Below are 17,694 nucleotides of genomic sequence, written 5' to 3' on the forward strand. Positions count from 1 at the left end.
TTCCTTCTCTTTTCCAACCGATCTTTCAAAAGCTTCGACACTTTAAAGCAGTGACAATGTCAGAAAGTATCTGGGTCACGTATGCCATCTCACCTTGACCCGTCCTGTCATAAGCACAGCACAAAAGCTTCTTTCGGCTGGGATCTGACAGCTTGAGTACTCATCAAAATGTACTGCTTCAGAACAGTATAGTTACTTCGAAATTATAGACAAAGAATGAAAGAGACTTAAAGGAAAACTCAAAGATGGCACAAGGACCGATACATCAGTTTGCCGATTAGCTGGCTTCATTAGCTGACATTAGTCTTAATTAGTCTCTTAAATATTCAAGAACATTAAGGCCTGAAATATAATATACACTGAAGTTTAAACATTTTGGGGTCTCTTTTTTGAATGAAATTAATACTTTTATTCATCAAGGATGCATTAAATTGATCAAAAGTGACTGTAAAGACACTTATTATTTCATTAACGATTTCTAAGTCAAATAAATGCAGTTCTATTGAACTTTATATTCATAAAATCATCCTGAAAACAGAAACATATTACAGTTTCCACAAACATGCGAAGCAGCAAATTGTTTTCAACATTGATAATAATCAGAATTGCTTCTTGATCAGAAAATCAGCATATCAGAATGATTTCTGAAGATCATGTGACACTGAAGACTGGAGGAATGATGCTGAAAATTCAGCTTTGCATCACAGGAATAAATTACATTTTAGATCACATTCAAACAGAAAACAGCTAATTTAATTTCAAATAATATTTCACAATATAGAAAAATTTGGTGGTATATTTGATCAAAGAAATGCAGCCTTGGTGAGCCAAAGAGACTTTTCAAGCTAACCAACCCCAAAACTTTGAATGATGATAGTGTACTCTCTGTGAACACTGGCTTCTCATCTGTGGACGTATGCGTAAAAAAAATATTTCAGGCCTAAACGTCAACTTTTTCCTCCTAGAGTAGAAACAAGCTCCAAATCGAGAAAGAAATTAGGTGGCATTTTAATACACTATATTGTGCTGTTTTGGAAGAATAGTTCATGTGGCATGAAAGAGAAAAATACATAATCTGTGAGCATACAGGGAAATCTTGTGCATACTGAACCCCATCGCACAGTGGAAACCATAACATCTGTGCAGCAGCTGGGAGACGTGGCAGCTCACATGGCTGCAAGTGTTACAGTCACTGGAGTCGACGGATGAGTTTGCACTGAACGAGTGCCTCTTAGCGCAGAGCAGAGGTAAAGTCAGCGAGAGCGAGCGTCAGTCGGCCGATAGCAGGGCGCAGCTATTGTTAGAAGTGGAATACCTGCTGCTGACCCTGCTGGAGCTTTGGGAGTTCCTCCTGCTGTTTCCTGCTCCTGCGCTCCAGGCTGCTCTGCTGCAGGTGCCGCAGACGGGACGCCGCAGACGGCTGCACCAGTTTGGAGCCCGGAGGAGTGCCTACAGGCTGAGAACCAGAGAACAGACATGAATCAACAACAGCAGGCTGGGCTGCAACCTGACCGTGTTTGTTTAAGTCGTGGGACTGAGTCTGAATAATTCACGTTTGCTGGAAAGAGAGCGTCAAAATGAAAGCTCTGCTCCAAAACCCAGTGAGCTGAGCAGCATCTCTGTTCCTGATGAACATGAAGGCTTTTGCACACAATTTTCTGCAGAATTTGCGAGAGTTGCATTATGTTTTTGATTGCTTTAAGAAAACATGTCACTTTTAGATATCATAAACCTCCAATGTCTTGTCCCAACTTGTGAGCTGTTAGTGGAATGGAAGTCCATATTATATAAGATTATATAATAAAGCAATTAAGTAAATAATAAAATACAATTTCTATATATATTTTATATTAATAAATACACATTTATTAATAGTCATGATTAATAATAATAATAATGTCTTAATAATAATAATAATAATTATTATTATTATTATTATTATTATTATTATTAATTATTAACATTATATGTTAATAATGTGTTAATAATAATAATAATTATTATTATTATTATTATATTACTATTATTATTAAATTATTAACACATTATTATTATTATTATTATTATTATTATCAATAATCATGACTATTAATAAATGGTTGTTATTATTATATAACATTTTATTTGATTATTTACTTAATTGCTTTATTATGTAATCTTATATAATAAGAAATATTAAAATATAAAGTTACAATGTGAGAAAAATAACAATAACACAAATATTATTAACTGATAGCAAGAATTCATTTATTATTATTAATATTGACTGTTATAATTAGAATTATTTTCTTATTACTTGATTGCTTTATATATATATATATATATATATATTAATAAATTCAGTTACAATGTGAGGAATAACACTAATAATATAGCAGTAATAATTTATTAGTGATAATTTATATATTTTTATTAATAAAATTGATTGTTGTTGTTGTTATTAGTAGTAGTAGCCAGTATATTAATACTTAGTAATACTGTTTATTACTAAGTTGCTTTAATATTATGTTCTATACATTTAATAAGAAATATAAGAAGATTTAGTTACAATGTGTAATTCATTTATTATTATCAATATTGACTATTATTAGTATTATTATTAATTGCTTAATACTCAATTTCTTTTTTCAATATTATATTATATAATAAATAATAAAAATTTAGTTATCATGTGAGAAATAAACAGAATAATAATAAAGATAACTGGTAGTAATCATTTATTAATGTATTATTATTATTATTATTATTATTACATTATAATATTATTATAATAATTGAAACTTCATAATACTGCTTAATTGTTAGTTGCTTTATTATTATATAATATTATTTAACAAGAAACATAAAAACTATTATTTACAATGTGATAATAATATTTTATGTGTGCTAAATGTAATTATTATTATTATCATTAATAGTTTAAATATTTGTAACATTAGTAGTCATTTATTAATAGTATTTATTATTATTATTATTATTATAAAATTAATTATAATTATTATTATATAATACTTAATAGATAAATACGTAATTGATTTATGTAATATTATATGATACTATTAAATAAAGCAATTAAGAAAGCTTTAAAAAACACATAAACATTATGTTATTGTAAGCCAATGGGATATTTTCCCCAATTTTAATGGCAGCTGGGTTACAGTAATACAAAATCAAATACACATTTATTCAGCACTGGAAATCGAATGAAAATCAATCTGTCTAATTGAAATGACACCGTTTCATGTATATTTGTCTGTACTACACTGCATTATGCCGTTAGCTTAGCGTCATGATCCATTACAGTGCGGTCCAGTTGCTGCATATGTAGACAGAGACGCAGTTCACTAGTTTTTGGATCAGAGCCAAGAAACAGAAATAGAAACACTAATTGAATGAAAGAAAGAGACCGAGGGAATCTCTACAGATCAGCATGCAGCAGTAGTGTTGACTGACACCCTGCATGTGTGTGAGAAAAGCTGATATTAGCACTCTTTCACACTTCTTTCTCTGTGAGACATTAGTAGTACTTATCACAATACATCTCTGCAGGCTGACAAGATACACACACACACACACACACACACACATATATACAGACACAGGCTGTCCAGATATCTCAGATGATAACCACCAGTTTTCTGCTTCAGAAATTGAAATTCCTGAATTCACTGGTCAGTTTCGCTATAGTTTCCTGTAACGAATAGCATGTCGATACAGTAAACAGAACGAGTGAAAATGAGCCAAGTACATAGTTAAGAAGCACGTTGAGTATGGAAAAGCTGTCGAGACTGATGAGTGGGTAAAGTGAAGTCAGGAGTTCATTTAGACCGCAGTAGCTGACACGCTTTTTGCTTCGTCTGTTTGTTATTGGCTCTTGGAGGTTTTGCTTTAAAGACTTTAAGCTTGTTAAAATTGATTTGTTACCACAGTGTCACAACATTACTGTCACTGTGCAGAAGAGGCACAGACTGACATAACAAAAGATAGAGAAAGAGAGATGACCTTGACTGATATTACACGGTTTATTCCAACAACTTCGCTTCAAAAGAAAGCAAGTGAAAACTGAACGTGAAAAAATCTGATATAAAAAGACAGATATAATAATAAACTGAATGTACATTTTGCTGTTACATTAATGCCATTTTTTTTTAAAACATACTTAGCATTTTTGTGTTTTTGTCTTTGCTTGCTTTTAGGAAATGTGTGACTTTGCATACAAAATTATGAGCGATATCTCAAACTCTCAGTGTCTTGACCCTACCGGTTTTAAGTATGGAAGGTCATTTTCACCTAAGAGTGAAAAATATAAAACTAATCGTTAGAAAGTTCAAACTAAGACATTGTGAAACATAAAATTAAAAATAATAATACATAATAGAAAATAGAACATTTTATTGCTTAATATTCTATAACATTATTAATTAAAGCAATTAAGCGATAACTTTGCAATATTGAGAAAATGTTTTATTTAATAATATTTAATCATTTCATAATAGTGTTTATTTATAATATTCATATTTTTTATAATTACATTTTAAAATGATTATCTATATATCACAAATAAATTATAATTAATAATACTGTAAATATGATCATCATTATACAGTATTTAATGGCTCAATACTTAATAGTTTTAATAATATAATATAATACTAAACTAAATTAAATTACTAATATTCAATTTTATGTTTATTTAATAATAACAATATTAAGTAATATATATTGCATAATATTTAATTGCTTAATTCTTAATTGCTTCATTAACTATTATTTCAAATATAATATATTATTAAATTATATTATATAATACAAATCTTTTTTTTTAGAATCTAGAATATCTCTGAGGATCTCTAGAAAATCACAGAAATCAAGTCAAGAAACACTTAGAAAATGTTGGAAAGACATGTTTAGTTCCCAATGTGTTTTCATAGCCGGGTTTCAATACTAGACCTCAGTCAAGCCGTCTATAACATGCAGCAGCAGAGCTGGTTAAAGACTTGAAGACATGACAGATTAATAGGTTTTGTGTCAGAGTGTATTAGTAAGGTTCAGGAAAATCCTCAATGGCAGAGGTTATAAGGAGGCCTGAGAGGAAGGACTGGCAGTTAACACGTTACCTCTCTCCACAGAGAGTTGCTGATCCACTGGCCTGCCCTGTCAACACTGTTAGGAGTGACCTCAGCTGGGCTTTGGGCCTCAGCAGTGACCCTCAGTCTCGCTTGGGCTCTCTCAAACACCTGTCGTGTTGGTGTGTGTGCATAAATGCATTGACATGTTTAGGTTTGGAGGAAGATGAACAACACATTATTTCCAAATCTGCTGTATAAAAATTTTGACCAAGCTAAAACAAATGTTCTCTTGTCCATTTACTGAATAACAGACCAATCAGGAATGAGTTAATGTCCTTCAATGTCATCCTATATGTAGATACATGGTGATAAGAATAATATTTTTCATGCATCCGACCAGCTTTTTACCTCCAGCTCTGCCATTATCTTCTCATCTTCATCCCCATCTTCCTTCATCCCAGAAGCAGCGATGACCGGAGGTGTGGATGACGGTCGGGGCCCATCGGAGGTCGACGGACGTCTCAGTTTGACAGGAGGTGTCTGGGATTGAGTCGGTACTTCAGCCTCTTCTCTGTTCTCCACCTTCTCCAATTTCTACAAAAATAATATGTGTATGAAAGAGCAACCTAATAAACATCAGCAGGCACTGCAAGATATGAAGCACAAAAAATATTGAACAGCTGCAGCAATGGAAATATTGCTTTATTTTACAGTTAACAGCCAGTCAAATACAAAGTACATATTCATTATTATGTAACTGCTTATAACAAAAACATTTGAATTTGTCACTAAGCTACTACTCCTTGAAATGTAGTTCAATTATCACCAAACTGGTTCAGATGATAAGTTTCCCAAACAGAAATGACGGAACAGAGTTTTGATTTCCCTTTATGTTAACAACCTACGATTATGTAAATCTAATCATTTTGACAGAAAATTAGAATATATAGAAAAAATACATGATGTATCTTGGCCAAACTTCAATCTATCGAAATTAAAGTTGGCACACTTCATCAGCACTATTATCTGAGGGTGCATGCCAAATTTAGGAACAACACCAACTATAGAGCAGGAGATTAATGTTAAAAAGTTATGATGATGTGAGTCTAGTGATTTTTGACCCAAAATTAAAATGTATAGCTTTAACAGATGCTATATCTTGGCAAAACTTAAATCTATGATGAAGCGAGTCTAACAATTTTGAACCCAAAATTAAAATGTATAGTTGTAAAAGATGGTATATCTTGGCAAAACTTAAATCTATTGAAACAAAACTTGGTACACCTTATCAGCACCATGATCTGAGGGTACATGCCAAATTTGGGAATAGCACCAACTACAGGTCATGAGATTAGTGTTGAAAAGTTTTGATGATGTGAGTCTAATGATTTTGACCCAAAATTACAATATACAGAAGAGAATACAGTAGATGCTATATCGTGACAAATTTTTATCTATTGAAACCAAACTTGGCACACTTTATTAGCACTATGATCTGAGAGTACAAGCTAAATTTGGGAAAAGCGCCACCTACATGTCATGAGTCCTAAAATTAGCTAGTTTGGTTATAACTTTTGAAATGTCAGAAAATCTAATTTTTGTATCCCTTGGGTCATGCTGAATCCATTGATACTAATTTTGGTCCAGGATTGGACGAATGTTGACTGTGATCCATTTTGAAATTTATTGCAAACTATTCTTTTTGTTAAATACTTTAATGTATCCGCACAAGATTTGGTAAAGATAATCAACAGCATGCCCTTAACATGCCTTAAAAATGTAAAGACAGCATCACCTAACATTCAACAGATACATAAAAATGCTTAACTTTTGAAAACTGTGGTTACCTTCACACTCTTGTTTATGGCGATTACTTCTCCACTGCTGTTGGTTGTGAGCCCAAGGCCTGATGGGAAACTTCGTCGCGGAGGAGGAGGGGGTGGGGACTTGGACAGCTTCTCTGTACGATACCGTGGCACTGTCAACTCTCCTGAACAGTCAATAAAATCAATCAATAAACTTATTAATTTGTCTAATGATCAGTCAAGTCATAAAACAATATAGCTAACATCACAAGGCAGTTTCTGTAGTTCTTGGCGCAATGATAACGAAACCTCACCCGATCCCCTGCGTGGGATGCCGTCTTTGCTGGGTGGTTTCGGTGGGGTTTTGCTGGGCTGATGTTCAGGTGTTAAGCTAGGAGTGGAGGATGTTGAGCCGGGTGCTGGGAGCGAGGACAGCTGGGGTTTTGGCGGTACAGCCGGTTTGGTGATCTGCTTGGCGGCGAAGTCCAGATCTGGAATGGCCTTCATCAGCTCAGCTTGAGTTTCCTCCAGTAGACGATTGATGTCTTGAGCGCTGAACTGAGTCAAGCTGGCTCTCTTCTCCTCCCAGTCTCGCTCTGCAGCCTAAAGACACACACACACACACACACACACACACGTTATCACACAGAGGTTTCCAAACTTTAAATAAATCTAAACCAGGGATGTGATGCATGTTCTTAGAGTACCAGGTTTTGGAAAGAGGAAAAGGCTAAAGTTAGCCAAATAATTGAAACCTTATAAAACTGTAATAGCCTTCTGTAAAAATTCACATCTTTTCTGACATCCGTGAAAACACAAATATAAAAATGAAGTGTGTTCATTACCAGTCGGACCTCCACGGACACTCCTTTGTCAGATTCTCTGCGTGCGGGCAGATCTTCCAAGCCGGTCTTTATTGGACCTGTGGAGGTGCCGTCCAGTTCAGGCATGATGGGATCTGTCGCCCCGGCTCCTGCCAGCCAGTTACCCAGCGTGGTGCTGCCAGGAATACCACAGATGCTCATACTGGCACCAACAGTGGAGCCGAGCACGTTAGATAGACTAGTGGTGCCTCCTAAAATCAATAAATCAATGAATAAGTTATCCAGCATGCACAATAAATGTTCCCCAAAGCTTGTTGTAGTTACAGAAATAGTTCACCATTAAAATGTGCTGTAAATTTAGACCAGATTTGGAGAAATATAGCATTACATCACTTGCTCACCAGTGCAGTGAATGGGTGCCGTCAGAATGAGAGTCCAAACAGCTGTTAAAAACACAAACGTGCAGATTTTCTGTTCATAAGATGTTAACTGACGGACTGGAGTGGATTATTGTGATGTTTTTATCAGCTGTTTGGACTCTTATTTTGACGGCACCCATTCACTGCAGAGGATCCATTGGTGAGGAAGTGATGTAATGCAAAATTTCTCCAAATTTGTTCTGATGAAGAAACAAAGTCATCTATATCTTTGATGAACTGAGAGTGAGTTAATTTTCATTTTTAAGGTGAACTACCTTAAATAAATCAACACTGGTGTTTACCTATACTAGAAGCACTCGTCAGGCCAGGATTTGTGGTATTAGTGCCCAGGGAGGCAGAAAGAGTGGCAGTGGCTGATAAGGTGCCCCCGAGGTCGGGCAGATTTAGAGAAGGACTGTTGAGAATATCCAGATCAGAGCTCCTGCTGAAGTCGGCGTCACTCGCGCTGGAAACTGAACTACTGAAGTCATCGGGTGTCCTCCACACACCTTCTGATACCTGCCTGTACACAAACACACACTGAGGAATACTTCAGGCATGGCACTAGAGAACGCATCCGAACAGGAGAGAATGGTTACGTGTTTGTGTGCGTTACCTTCGTAGTAGAGCGAGCGTATTGGTGATGTTTCTGCAGCGCTTCAACAGAGCCTCCAGTCGGAGCGGTTCCTCTTTCAGAAACTTGACGGCTTCCACCTCCACCCTCAACACCACACGCATCTTACTTTGTAAAGTTGGGAACTGATCTAAACACATAAATTATAGAACATAATTCATAGAATTAGCTTACAGTTAAATTATAGAGATTTCCACATTTGCAGAACACTGCACAAAACAGCTTTACGCTATTTATGCACTGACCAAAGGTGCAACATCGCTAATGTGCAGTAATTACAGAGCAAGACCAATGCAGTCCAATTAAGAGCGAATGAGGCCTTTTTTAATTGAATTAAATTTATCTCACCTAACCAAAGCATGAGATGATTCTTTTTAGTGAATCAAAACATATAACACAACCAGTGTAATCCAACTCCTAGAAGAATGCTACTTATAAGCTGGCTCTTTTTAGTGAATCAAAAGCATACAGTGCAACTTGTATATATTTTAACTCCTGAATAACGTCTAAGGTTACGTATGTAACCCTGGTTCCTCGATGGAACGAGACGCTGCGTGTTTAACGCCAAAGCATTCTCGACTCAGCTCGAGTTCCTGAAGAGGAAATATAATTTATAAGATCTGGATCTTTTAGTAAATCAAAACCATTCAGCTCAACCAGTGTATTTCGACTGCTAAACGAATGACTCTTATGAGACAATTGTGTTATAAAAATATGTAGCACAATTTTGAGTCTTTAAACAAGATGGCTCTTATGAGTCTGTTCTTTTTAGTGAATTAAAAAACATACAGCACAAAATGTTTAGTCTGATTTATAAATGAATGACTTTTATGAGCCGGTTAAATTTAGTGAATCCAAAAAAACAAACAAAAAGACTTCCAGCACGATCAGTGAAGTCTGATTCCTGAACTAATGACTCTCGTAAGTTGCTTCTTTTTATTGAATCAAAAACACAAAGCACAAGTGTAGCCCGATGCCTGAAAGAATGAATCTTATGAGTCAGTTCTTTTTAACGAATCATAAACATGCAGCACAAGTTTAGTCATATTCTGGAATTAATGACGTTTATGAGATAGTTAATTTTAATGAATAAAAAAACACAGCACAATCAGTGAAGTGTGATTCCTGAACAAATGACTCTCGTAAATTGGTTCTTTTTAGTGAAGCAAAAACATATGGTTCGACTCATGAACAAATGACTCTTAGGAGTCGGCTCTTTTTAATGAATCAAAAACACACAGCACACACAAGTTTAGTCCTATTCCTGAATTAATGACTTTTAGAAGCCAGTTGATTTTAGTGAATCTTAAAACACACTGCACGTTCAGTGAGGTCTGATTCCTGTCGTTTTGTGAATCAAGAACATAAATCACACAACCAGTATAGTTCGACTCATGAAAAATTACTCTTAGGATTCAGCGCTGAAGAAACAACTCTTTTGAGTCAGTCCTTTTTAATGAATTAAAAACAGAGTACGGCCCAACCAGTGAAATCTGACTCTTTTGAACGAATGAGTTGTATGAGCCAGCCATTTATAGAGAATCACAAACAAACAAACAAACTTTTATCTGATGATGGCTTATTATTGTTTATTAATTTATAGCTATCCCTTAAAGTGTTAAAATAATCATTAATATTCAGAAGCATGAACAGATGTGTGCAGATTCTTTTTTTATCTATCACTCACTCTTGAGGTCAGTGACGGTCTCTCCAAGTCTCCTGAGCTCCAGACTCTTCTGTTCTATTTCCTGTTCGGTCACCAGGTGGTGGTTAAGCCCCGCCCCCATCCTCATCTCCTCCACCGAGCGCTCGAGATCGCTGGAAGCACAAGGAAACACATCACCTCCAACACAAACCATATGCAGCACTATTGTTCAGCATGTGTTCTCATTGAGAGGCGTAAGTGCTTTAGCTCACTGTAGTTGTTGTATAATAAGCTCTTCTTCATTAAGATAGCGTAGCCTCTCCTCCTCAACAAGAAGACGCTGCCGCTGTAATGGATCTTCTTGTGTGCGAGACGCCTCGATTAGACACATGCCCAAATCGGACTCCGTCTGCCTCAGTAACACCTGAACGGAGTCCTGATTCTGCAGCTGTGAGACACACAGAAATACAAACCTGGATATTTGAATACAATGCTGTTACTGAAAGAATAGATACATTAAAATGTGATTATGTTTTTCGTACAGCACACATTTCCCATGCAATTCGCTGTCATGCTCCAAAAACATAAAAATGTATTATGTATGTGTTATTTCCCTAGTCATCTGAAGCCATTTCATAGCTTTGTGTGAATAAACTGACTTATTTCTTTAAGGCATTATTTATAATCATTTTACCCCAATGAATATGTCAAAGTTAAAAGTTTTGCTATTCATCAAGCAATATTTTTTCATTCCCACATGTGCACAAGATTAAATACACAGCAAAAAAAAAATAAAAGTAATATAATTTATTTGTTATCTAAACCTTCCAGCTGAAATATAAAGTATCACCAGTTAACTGTTCCCAAAATGATACACACTGGTGCACATTAAGTTATAATAAATAAACAATATATCATATATATACAATTTAATATTATTTTAATAGAATCAAGAAGAATAAGAAGAAATATAACTTCATATTTATTATCTATAAATGATATATTTAATATACTATGTACGTTTTATATAATATACATTTTATATATTTTATAAATTAATATTCATATAAGTAATGTAACATTATTATAACGTCATATTATGAATTATATAATATATACATTTTATATATTTTATAAATTAATATTCATATAAGTAATGTAACATTATTATAATGTCATATTATGAATTAAAATACATAAATATTAAATATATATATATATATATATATATATATATATATATATATATATATATATATACACATTAAATAACAAATATCAAGTCAAGAATATTTTCATATAGAATAATTTATTAAACATATATATATATATATATATATATATACATAATTATTTATTTGAAATTTATAATAAATTAAACTATATGAAAATATATTCTCATATACATAATATGTCAGTGTAAATAAAATATATAATATATAATAATACCAATAATTATAAAATTAATGACATATTATCATTCTAATACTTCACTTATTAATATATATATATATATATATATATATATATATATATAAACAATATATATTTTATATTAATTTATTATAAATTTGAAATCAAACTTAATTTAGTAATATCTAAATAATTAAAATGAATAAGTACACAATCTAATGTCAGAGTTGATATACATCATAATATCTATCTCTGTTTTTATACAGTCTATGATCTATCTGCATAAATACACAGCAGTTTTTAGAACTTGCATGAGGCTTACACACACACACACACACACGCACAAACACAAACACACACACACACACACACACACACACACACCTGTAACTGGCGCAGTTGTGTGAGCTGTTTGCGCAGCTCAGCTGTGTGCTGCTGCAGGTCAGTCAGATGCAGATGCATTTGGAAACGGGACATTGCTATTGGCTGAGAGGCAGCAGTGGGCGGAGGCGGCATCAGGGCCAGAGGAGCAGAGGGTGATGACACTACCAATCCACAGGAGCAAACGTCATACATAAAACATTCAACTCATATAAAAACAGATGCAATTTCATTCAAATAGTCGAATCTGATTATCCATAAGTCTGTTAGTCATTCTGCTAATCTATTCAAATCTTTCTGAAAATGTCTCATTTCCATTTTAACCTCCAAAGAACAACAAAAGGCTTCTGATTCTGTCTTGATTTGTACATTGTGAGTCACACCCAAAAACAAGCCCAACACAACTCAGTACATCAACAGAACGTTGTATATTCATGCAACATACATTCAAAGTCAGATCCTTATGTTTTCATATACATTCACACCATTAGAGTCTCAGAAACAGACTCTGATGTACTTATTAGGTTCTGTTAGGAACTGGAAAAGGAAGACAAACAGTCTAGTACACTGACATTCAAGTGTTAGTGGGAATTTCCATACAACAAAAACATTCGGGAAGAATCTATAGGACAGACATATATATATATGTATCCAGTGTATATAAAAGCAAACTCCTCATTGGACTTATCGTGCACCATTTAACTCAGGATTTTGGCATTTATCAAAGCAAAGTGCTCTGTAATCTTCAATAATACATATCAAATTAATTAAATGTAAAAGTCAAAGGAGGTGAACACTTTTTATAGACACTGTATATACATAAACAGATGGTTTCCAAACTCCAGGATCTGCGATCCCTCAATACAAACATTCTGTACACACTCCTGACGCAAAATTGCAATGCACAAAATCTCAGTGCAACACAATCTGTAATGCAACACATGTAGGGGAAACCGAGAAAGTGACAGACAGCCAGACATAAAGTATTATACCTTTTTGTTTTCTAAACCTTCCAGCTGAAATATAAAATATCACCAGTTAACTGTCCCCAAAATAACACATACTAGTGCACAAGAAATTATAATAAATAAATAAATGAAAACACATATTATAAAATAATAATAATAATAATGTAAAATGTATTACTATAAATTAAATCAAATATAAATATATATTATTGAAAATAATAATATTATTATAAATTTTAATGCATGAATAATAAAAATAAATATTAAATTATAAATAAATAAAATAAATTATATATATATATATATATATATCCTTATTATAAATGATAATATGTTAGCAAAACAAAGCTAAAAATAATATACAATTTAAAAAATAACATCAAAATAATATGAATAATATATTAATCTATACAATAATATAAATACAATTAATAAGTAATATATTTAAAACAATAATTAAATATTATCATAATAAATGCATTAATAATATAAATCCTAAATAATGACTTTAAAAATAATATTATAACATGCGATTAATAAATTACAAATAACTATAAATTAAATTAATCAAAATAAAATATAATAATATAATAAATATCAAATAATAATAAATAATATATATAATGTATCGGTATCATAAATTATAACAAAATATCTAAAAACATTAAATATAATATAATATAATATAATATAATATAATATAATATAATATAATATAATATAATATAATATAATATAATAGTTTATTATTAACATGCACATCTTACATGAATTAGTGCATTAGCAAGAATTCTGTTCATGTTCATGTTACATTACTGACTCTCAAATCATGAAGTCAGTCATGGACTACAGCCGTAGAACACAAACACACATTAGCTAATGTAAACCAAACCAAATGAGCTTCACTTTAAGATCCTACTGCGGTAGGTCCTCGAGGACTTAGCCTGCCTGCTTCTATCATTTAGACAAACATCCTTCAGTGCGGCACACAGTCGTGTTATTATCACCATGCATCATTCACTCATTTAATGACCTGTTAATTGATACGCCTACTCTGCATCACTTAATTGTTCTTGTGAACATAATTAGTTTAGTAACAGCTATTCTAAAGCACAAACAGTTCAGGTTTGTTGGAACATCACCATCACCTCTGATTATTTTATTAACCTCTTGTATTAATATGTTCAAGAATTAATTTCATGGGCCTGTGATTAACTGTTTTCATTTTGATTGTGTTTGTTAGTATGGCAGTTTCTAAATAATGCGGACAAAACACAATTTGTCATAAATGTTTATTATGTATCTGTCAGAAAGGCTGGATTTAAAGCTAGACTAGGTTTTTAAATGTGACGATCTGTAGTGCATGTAATAAAATGTCTTAATATTTCCCAGAAATGCATAAGCTCCATTTAAACACACTTCAACCATATGGTACTCACTCTCTGGTGCAGAGCAGTCGCTCGCTGTTTCTGCTTTATCACTGCAAGACAAACACAAGAAACATGAAGGACAAACTCCATTTACATGCTAATATATGTTGCATGGATGTGCGTTATTAAAAATAACATTAAAATGAATGCTGAGAGATTTCAGGTTAAACAGTGATATTCAAGAGTATTGGAGTGAAGTTGAGATTTCTTACGGGCTGTCCGGTCCTCGGGTCAAAACACTCTGAACCAGTCCGGTTAGACTGGCTATCTGCTTCTCCATTGCCTCCATTCGCTCTCTAAAAACACAAGATACCATTAAACACATACAAACAGCACGCTCTCGCAAAACTTTAGTGTTCATCCCAAAAATGCAGAGAATGTGTACATTCTCTCATAATACTAAATAAAATATTATACATAATAAAAATTAGGACTGTCAAACAATAACCAAAATAAACATTTTTGTTTACATAATGAATGTGTGTGCATATATATATATATTATAAATATAAATTTTTATATATAAATAAGTATACAAAGTTTCTTAATATATTAATGTATATTTATTTATATATACATAATAAATATACACAGTACACACACATACGTTATGTAAACAAACTTTTGTTTTGGATGAGATTTTATTTTGGATTTGATTGTGATTAATCGCTTGACAGCCCTAAAATACACATTATTATAAATAATAATAAATAAACCATGTCAGATTTATTCACGATAAATTATTTTCAAATATATTCCATTAATACAGGATTAAAATAATAACGCTGTATTTCTTATAGATTATAATACTTATTTTATTTGATATTTGTTATTTAATATTAATATGTAAAAATAACATTTATAACAATATGTCTAAATTATAATTAACATTTAAAATATATAAATATTAAAATAATAATTATTATTACATATAATCTGAAATTTATTTGTGCATAAAAAGACTGTAAAAAAAAAAAAAGGTTTGGCTAAAAAACTTTGCATTCATTCACAAAATGTGTAAGTTTTCTCGTTAAAAATACTTTTAGTTTGGCGTTTTGCTCACAAATCTTTTACGATGGAAACAATATGCAATAGGAAGAAAAACTATATTTCAATGCTTTTGAGTTCTCTTGCAAAACTTTTGAGGTCCCCTGAAAAAACTGCATTTGTTCTCGTAACACTTTTGAAAAAAACACTATTTAACAGTAGCTATTGGCTTCCATAGTATGAAAAAAAATGGCTACCGTAATTTTTGGTTACCAACATTCTTTAAAATATTGTCTTTTGTGCTCCACAGAAGAAAGAAACAGGTTTGGAACAACGTGAGGGTGAGTAAATGATGACAGAATTTTCATTTTTGGATGAACTATCTCTTTAAGTAAAGAAAACCTGGACTCACCTGGTCTCTTCGTTACCAGGTAATGTTGAGCCGTACACTGGCATCGGCCCTCCATCTCCTCCGGGGCCCCCAAGCATGCATATCTGCTCCATAGGTGGTCCTCCTGGACGATTCTTGGGACTCTCTATGTACACAGTACCATCTTTCCGAAACCCATGTCTCCCAGGGGACCCTCGTCCCGGGTGGCTCCCATACGGATCCCTGCCATCAGACAGTTTTTGAGGCGAGGCTGGAGGTAAGCTGCGGAATCCCATCGTAGCATATGGATCTGCGTATATAGGACCGCCAGGTCTGTAGAGGGCACCCTCGAGCTCACATTGCAACGCTGCGGCGGGGTATCCACCAAGAGAGCGCACAGATCCCCGGCGGTACGCCAGAGCCTGCTGCGAAGCCACGCTGAACCGAGGATCCTGGACTAGCGAATAAGGGTCTGCGTATATCGCTTCGTTTTTTAGCAACACCATGCTCTTCGAGGATGATGCAATTTCCTCATCTGGTTTCACATCACGCCGTTCTAGAATGGCACTTGGGGAGGGGCAAAATGCCGGGTGGGTGTGACCAGACTGCTGGGGGGCGTGGCCTCCGGGATGGGCGTGGTGTTGTTGATAGGGGTGGTGCTGAGCCGATGGATGGGGTCCGGCGTAAGAGGAAGGACGCCCACCTGTGTAAGAAAGACGCGATTGAGAGCGTGACGGGGATCCAGAGGGAGAAGAGGAAGATGGGAGTGTGTTTAAACGCTGCGTGGGAGATGATTCCCTCGAGGTGTACACCAGCTCTCTCTAAAGGAGTTAAAGAGAAAGGGAAGAAGTTAAATGCACATGACATATGACAAGCAAGATTCATAGTATAATAACAGAACCACGCTATTTCATGTTTTCGGTCATTTACACAAACAATATAGATTTGAGGAAGGGATAGGATGTGTTCTTCATTAGTATTATCTAGTAGGTGAAACTATGCTGTCAAATGACAGAAAAACAAGGTAAAATTTCTTAAAGCCTGGAAATGGTTTAACTGTACACAACAATTTGTGTTGGTAAAAATTTTATGTTTTAGAAAAGACTCTTTTGCTCACCAAAGCTGCCTTTATTTACTGTATAAAAAATACAGTAAAAACTTAAATATTGTGAAAGATTATTACATTTTAACATGTTAACTGTTTTCTATATGAATATATTTAAAATGTAATTTATTCCTGTGACGCAAAAGCCATAGCTGTCAACCCTCCCGTTTTTTCCGGGTTTCTCACGTATTTTAGGTCTTTTCCCGCTGTCTTCCCGTTTTAGTATTTTCCCGTAAAATATCCCGTAATTTTACACTATGTGTTAACTCAGAACACGCATCTATCTGGGTCTGTGAAGTGGCTTGCACTTGGGTTGCTTGACCTCCAGTACAGCAGGTGGCAGTAGCTTAGGCTACCATCGAAGAATAAGACAGTTACAGCGGCGCCAGCGGGCGGGAGGAAGAGGGAAAAAGTAGCGGGAAGTGAACTTCGAGAGAGTAGATGAGTGTGATGTGCGATGATGGATTAGGACGCCGAATGCCAAAATCACTGAATTAATCACCAACCAAAATTATGCCGATATTTGAGTAAATGGGAGTCCACCTTCCACTACCTGACAAGCAGGCATGTAGGTCCAAATTATGCCTACTGCTAAATTTGTCGTTGTCAGGAAAAACGACGTTTCTCAGCACAAAATTATTATT

At 34.0% G+C, this 17,694-nt stretch overlaps 1 protein-coding gene across 3 annotated transcripts in view; it reads right to left on the bottom strand.

Moving 5' to 3' along the window:
* Positions 1-984: 984 nt before the first annotated feature.
* The window catches only part of srcin1b (SRC kinase signaling inhibitor 1b), a 44,090-nt gene continuing 27,380 nt past the window's right edge, over positions 985-17,694 (bottom strand). For 2 of the 3 annotated variants that reach the window (XM_052596039.1, XM_052596040.1), the window contains 14 exons: positions 15,988-16,766; positions 14,801-14,884; positions 14,598-14,638; positions 12,194-12,354; positions 10,669-10,844; positions 10,439-10,569; positions 8,734-8,881; positions 8,420-8,640; positions 7,720-7,949; positions 7,189-7,477; positions 6,917-7,059; positions 5,478-5,663; positions 5,118-5,237; positions 985-1,456 (listed from right to left, as the gene is read on the bottom strand). In XM_052596039.1, the coding sequence (XP_052451999.1) occupies positions 1,301-1,456; positions 5,118-5,237; positions 5,478-5,663; positions 6,917-7,059; positions 7,189-7,477; positions 7,720-7,949; positions 8,420-8,640; positions 8,734-8,881; positions 10,439-10,569; positions 10,669-10,844; positions 12,194-12,354; positions 14,598-14,638; positions 14,801-14,884; positions 15,988-16,766 (2,865 nt within the window). In that variant the 3' untranslated portion in view covers positions 985-1,300. The remainder of the gene's footprint in view (positions 1,457-5,117; positions 5,238-5,477; positions 5,664-6,916; positions 7,060-7,188; positions 7,478-7,719; positions 7,950-8,419; positions 8,641-8,733; positions 8,882-10,438; positions 10,570-10,668; positions 10,845-12,193; positions 12,355-14,597; positions 14,639-14,800; positions 14,885-15,987; positions 16,767-17,694) is intronic. The other variant, XM_052596041.1, reaches the window with a different exon arrangement.

The sequence above is a fragment of the Carassius gibelio genome, chromosome B24 (assembly GCF_023724105.1).
Source record: "Carassius gibelio isolate Cgi1373 ecotype wild population from Czech Republic chromosome B24, carGib1.2-hapl.c, whole genome shotgun sequence".
Classification (NCBI taxonomy): domain Eukaryota; kingdom Metazoa; phylum Chordata; class Actinopteri; order Cypriniformes; family Cyprinidae; genus Carassius; species Carassius gibelio.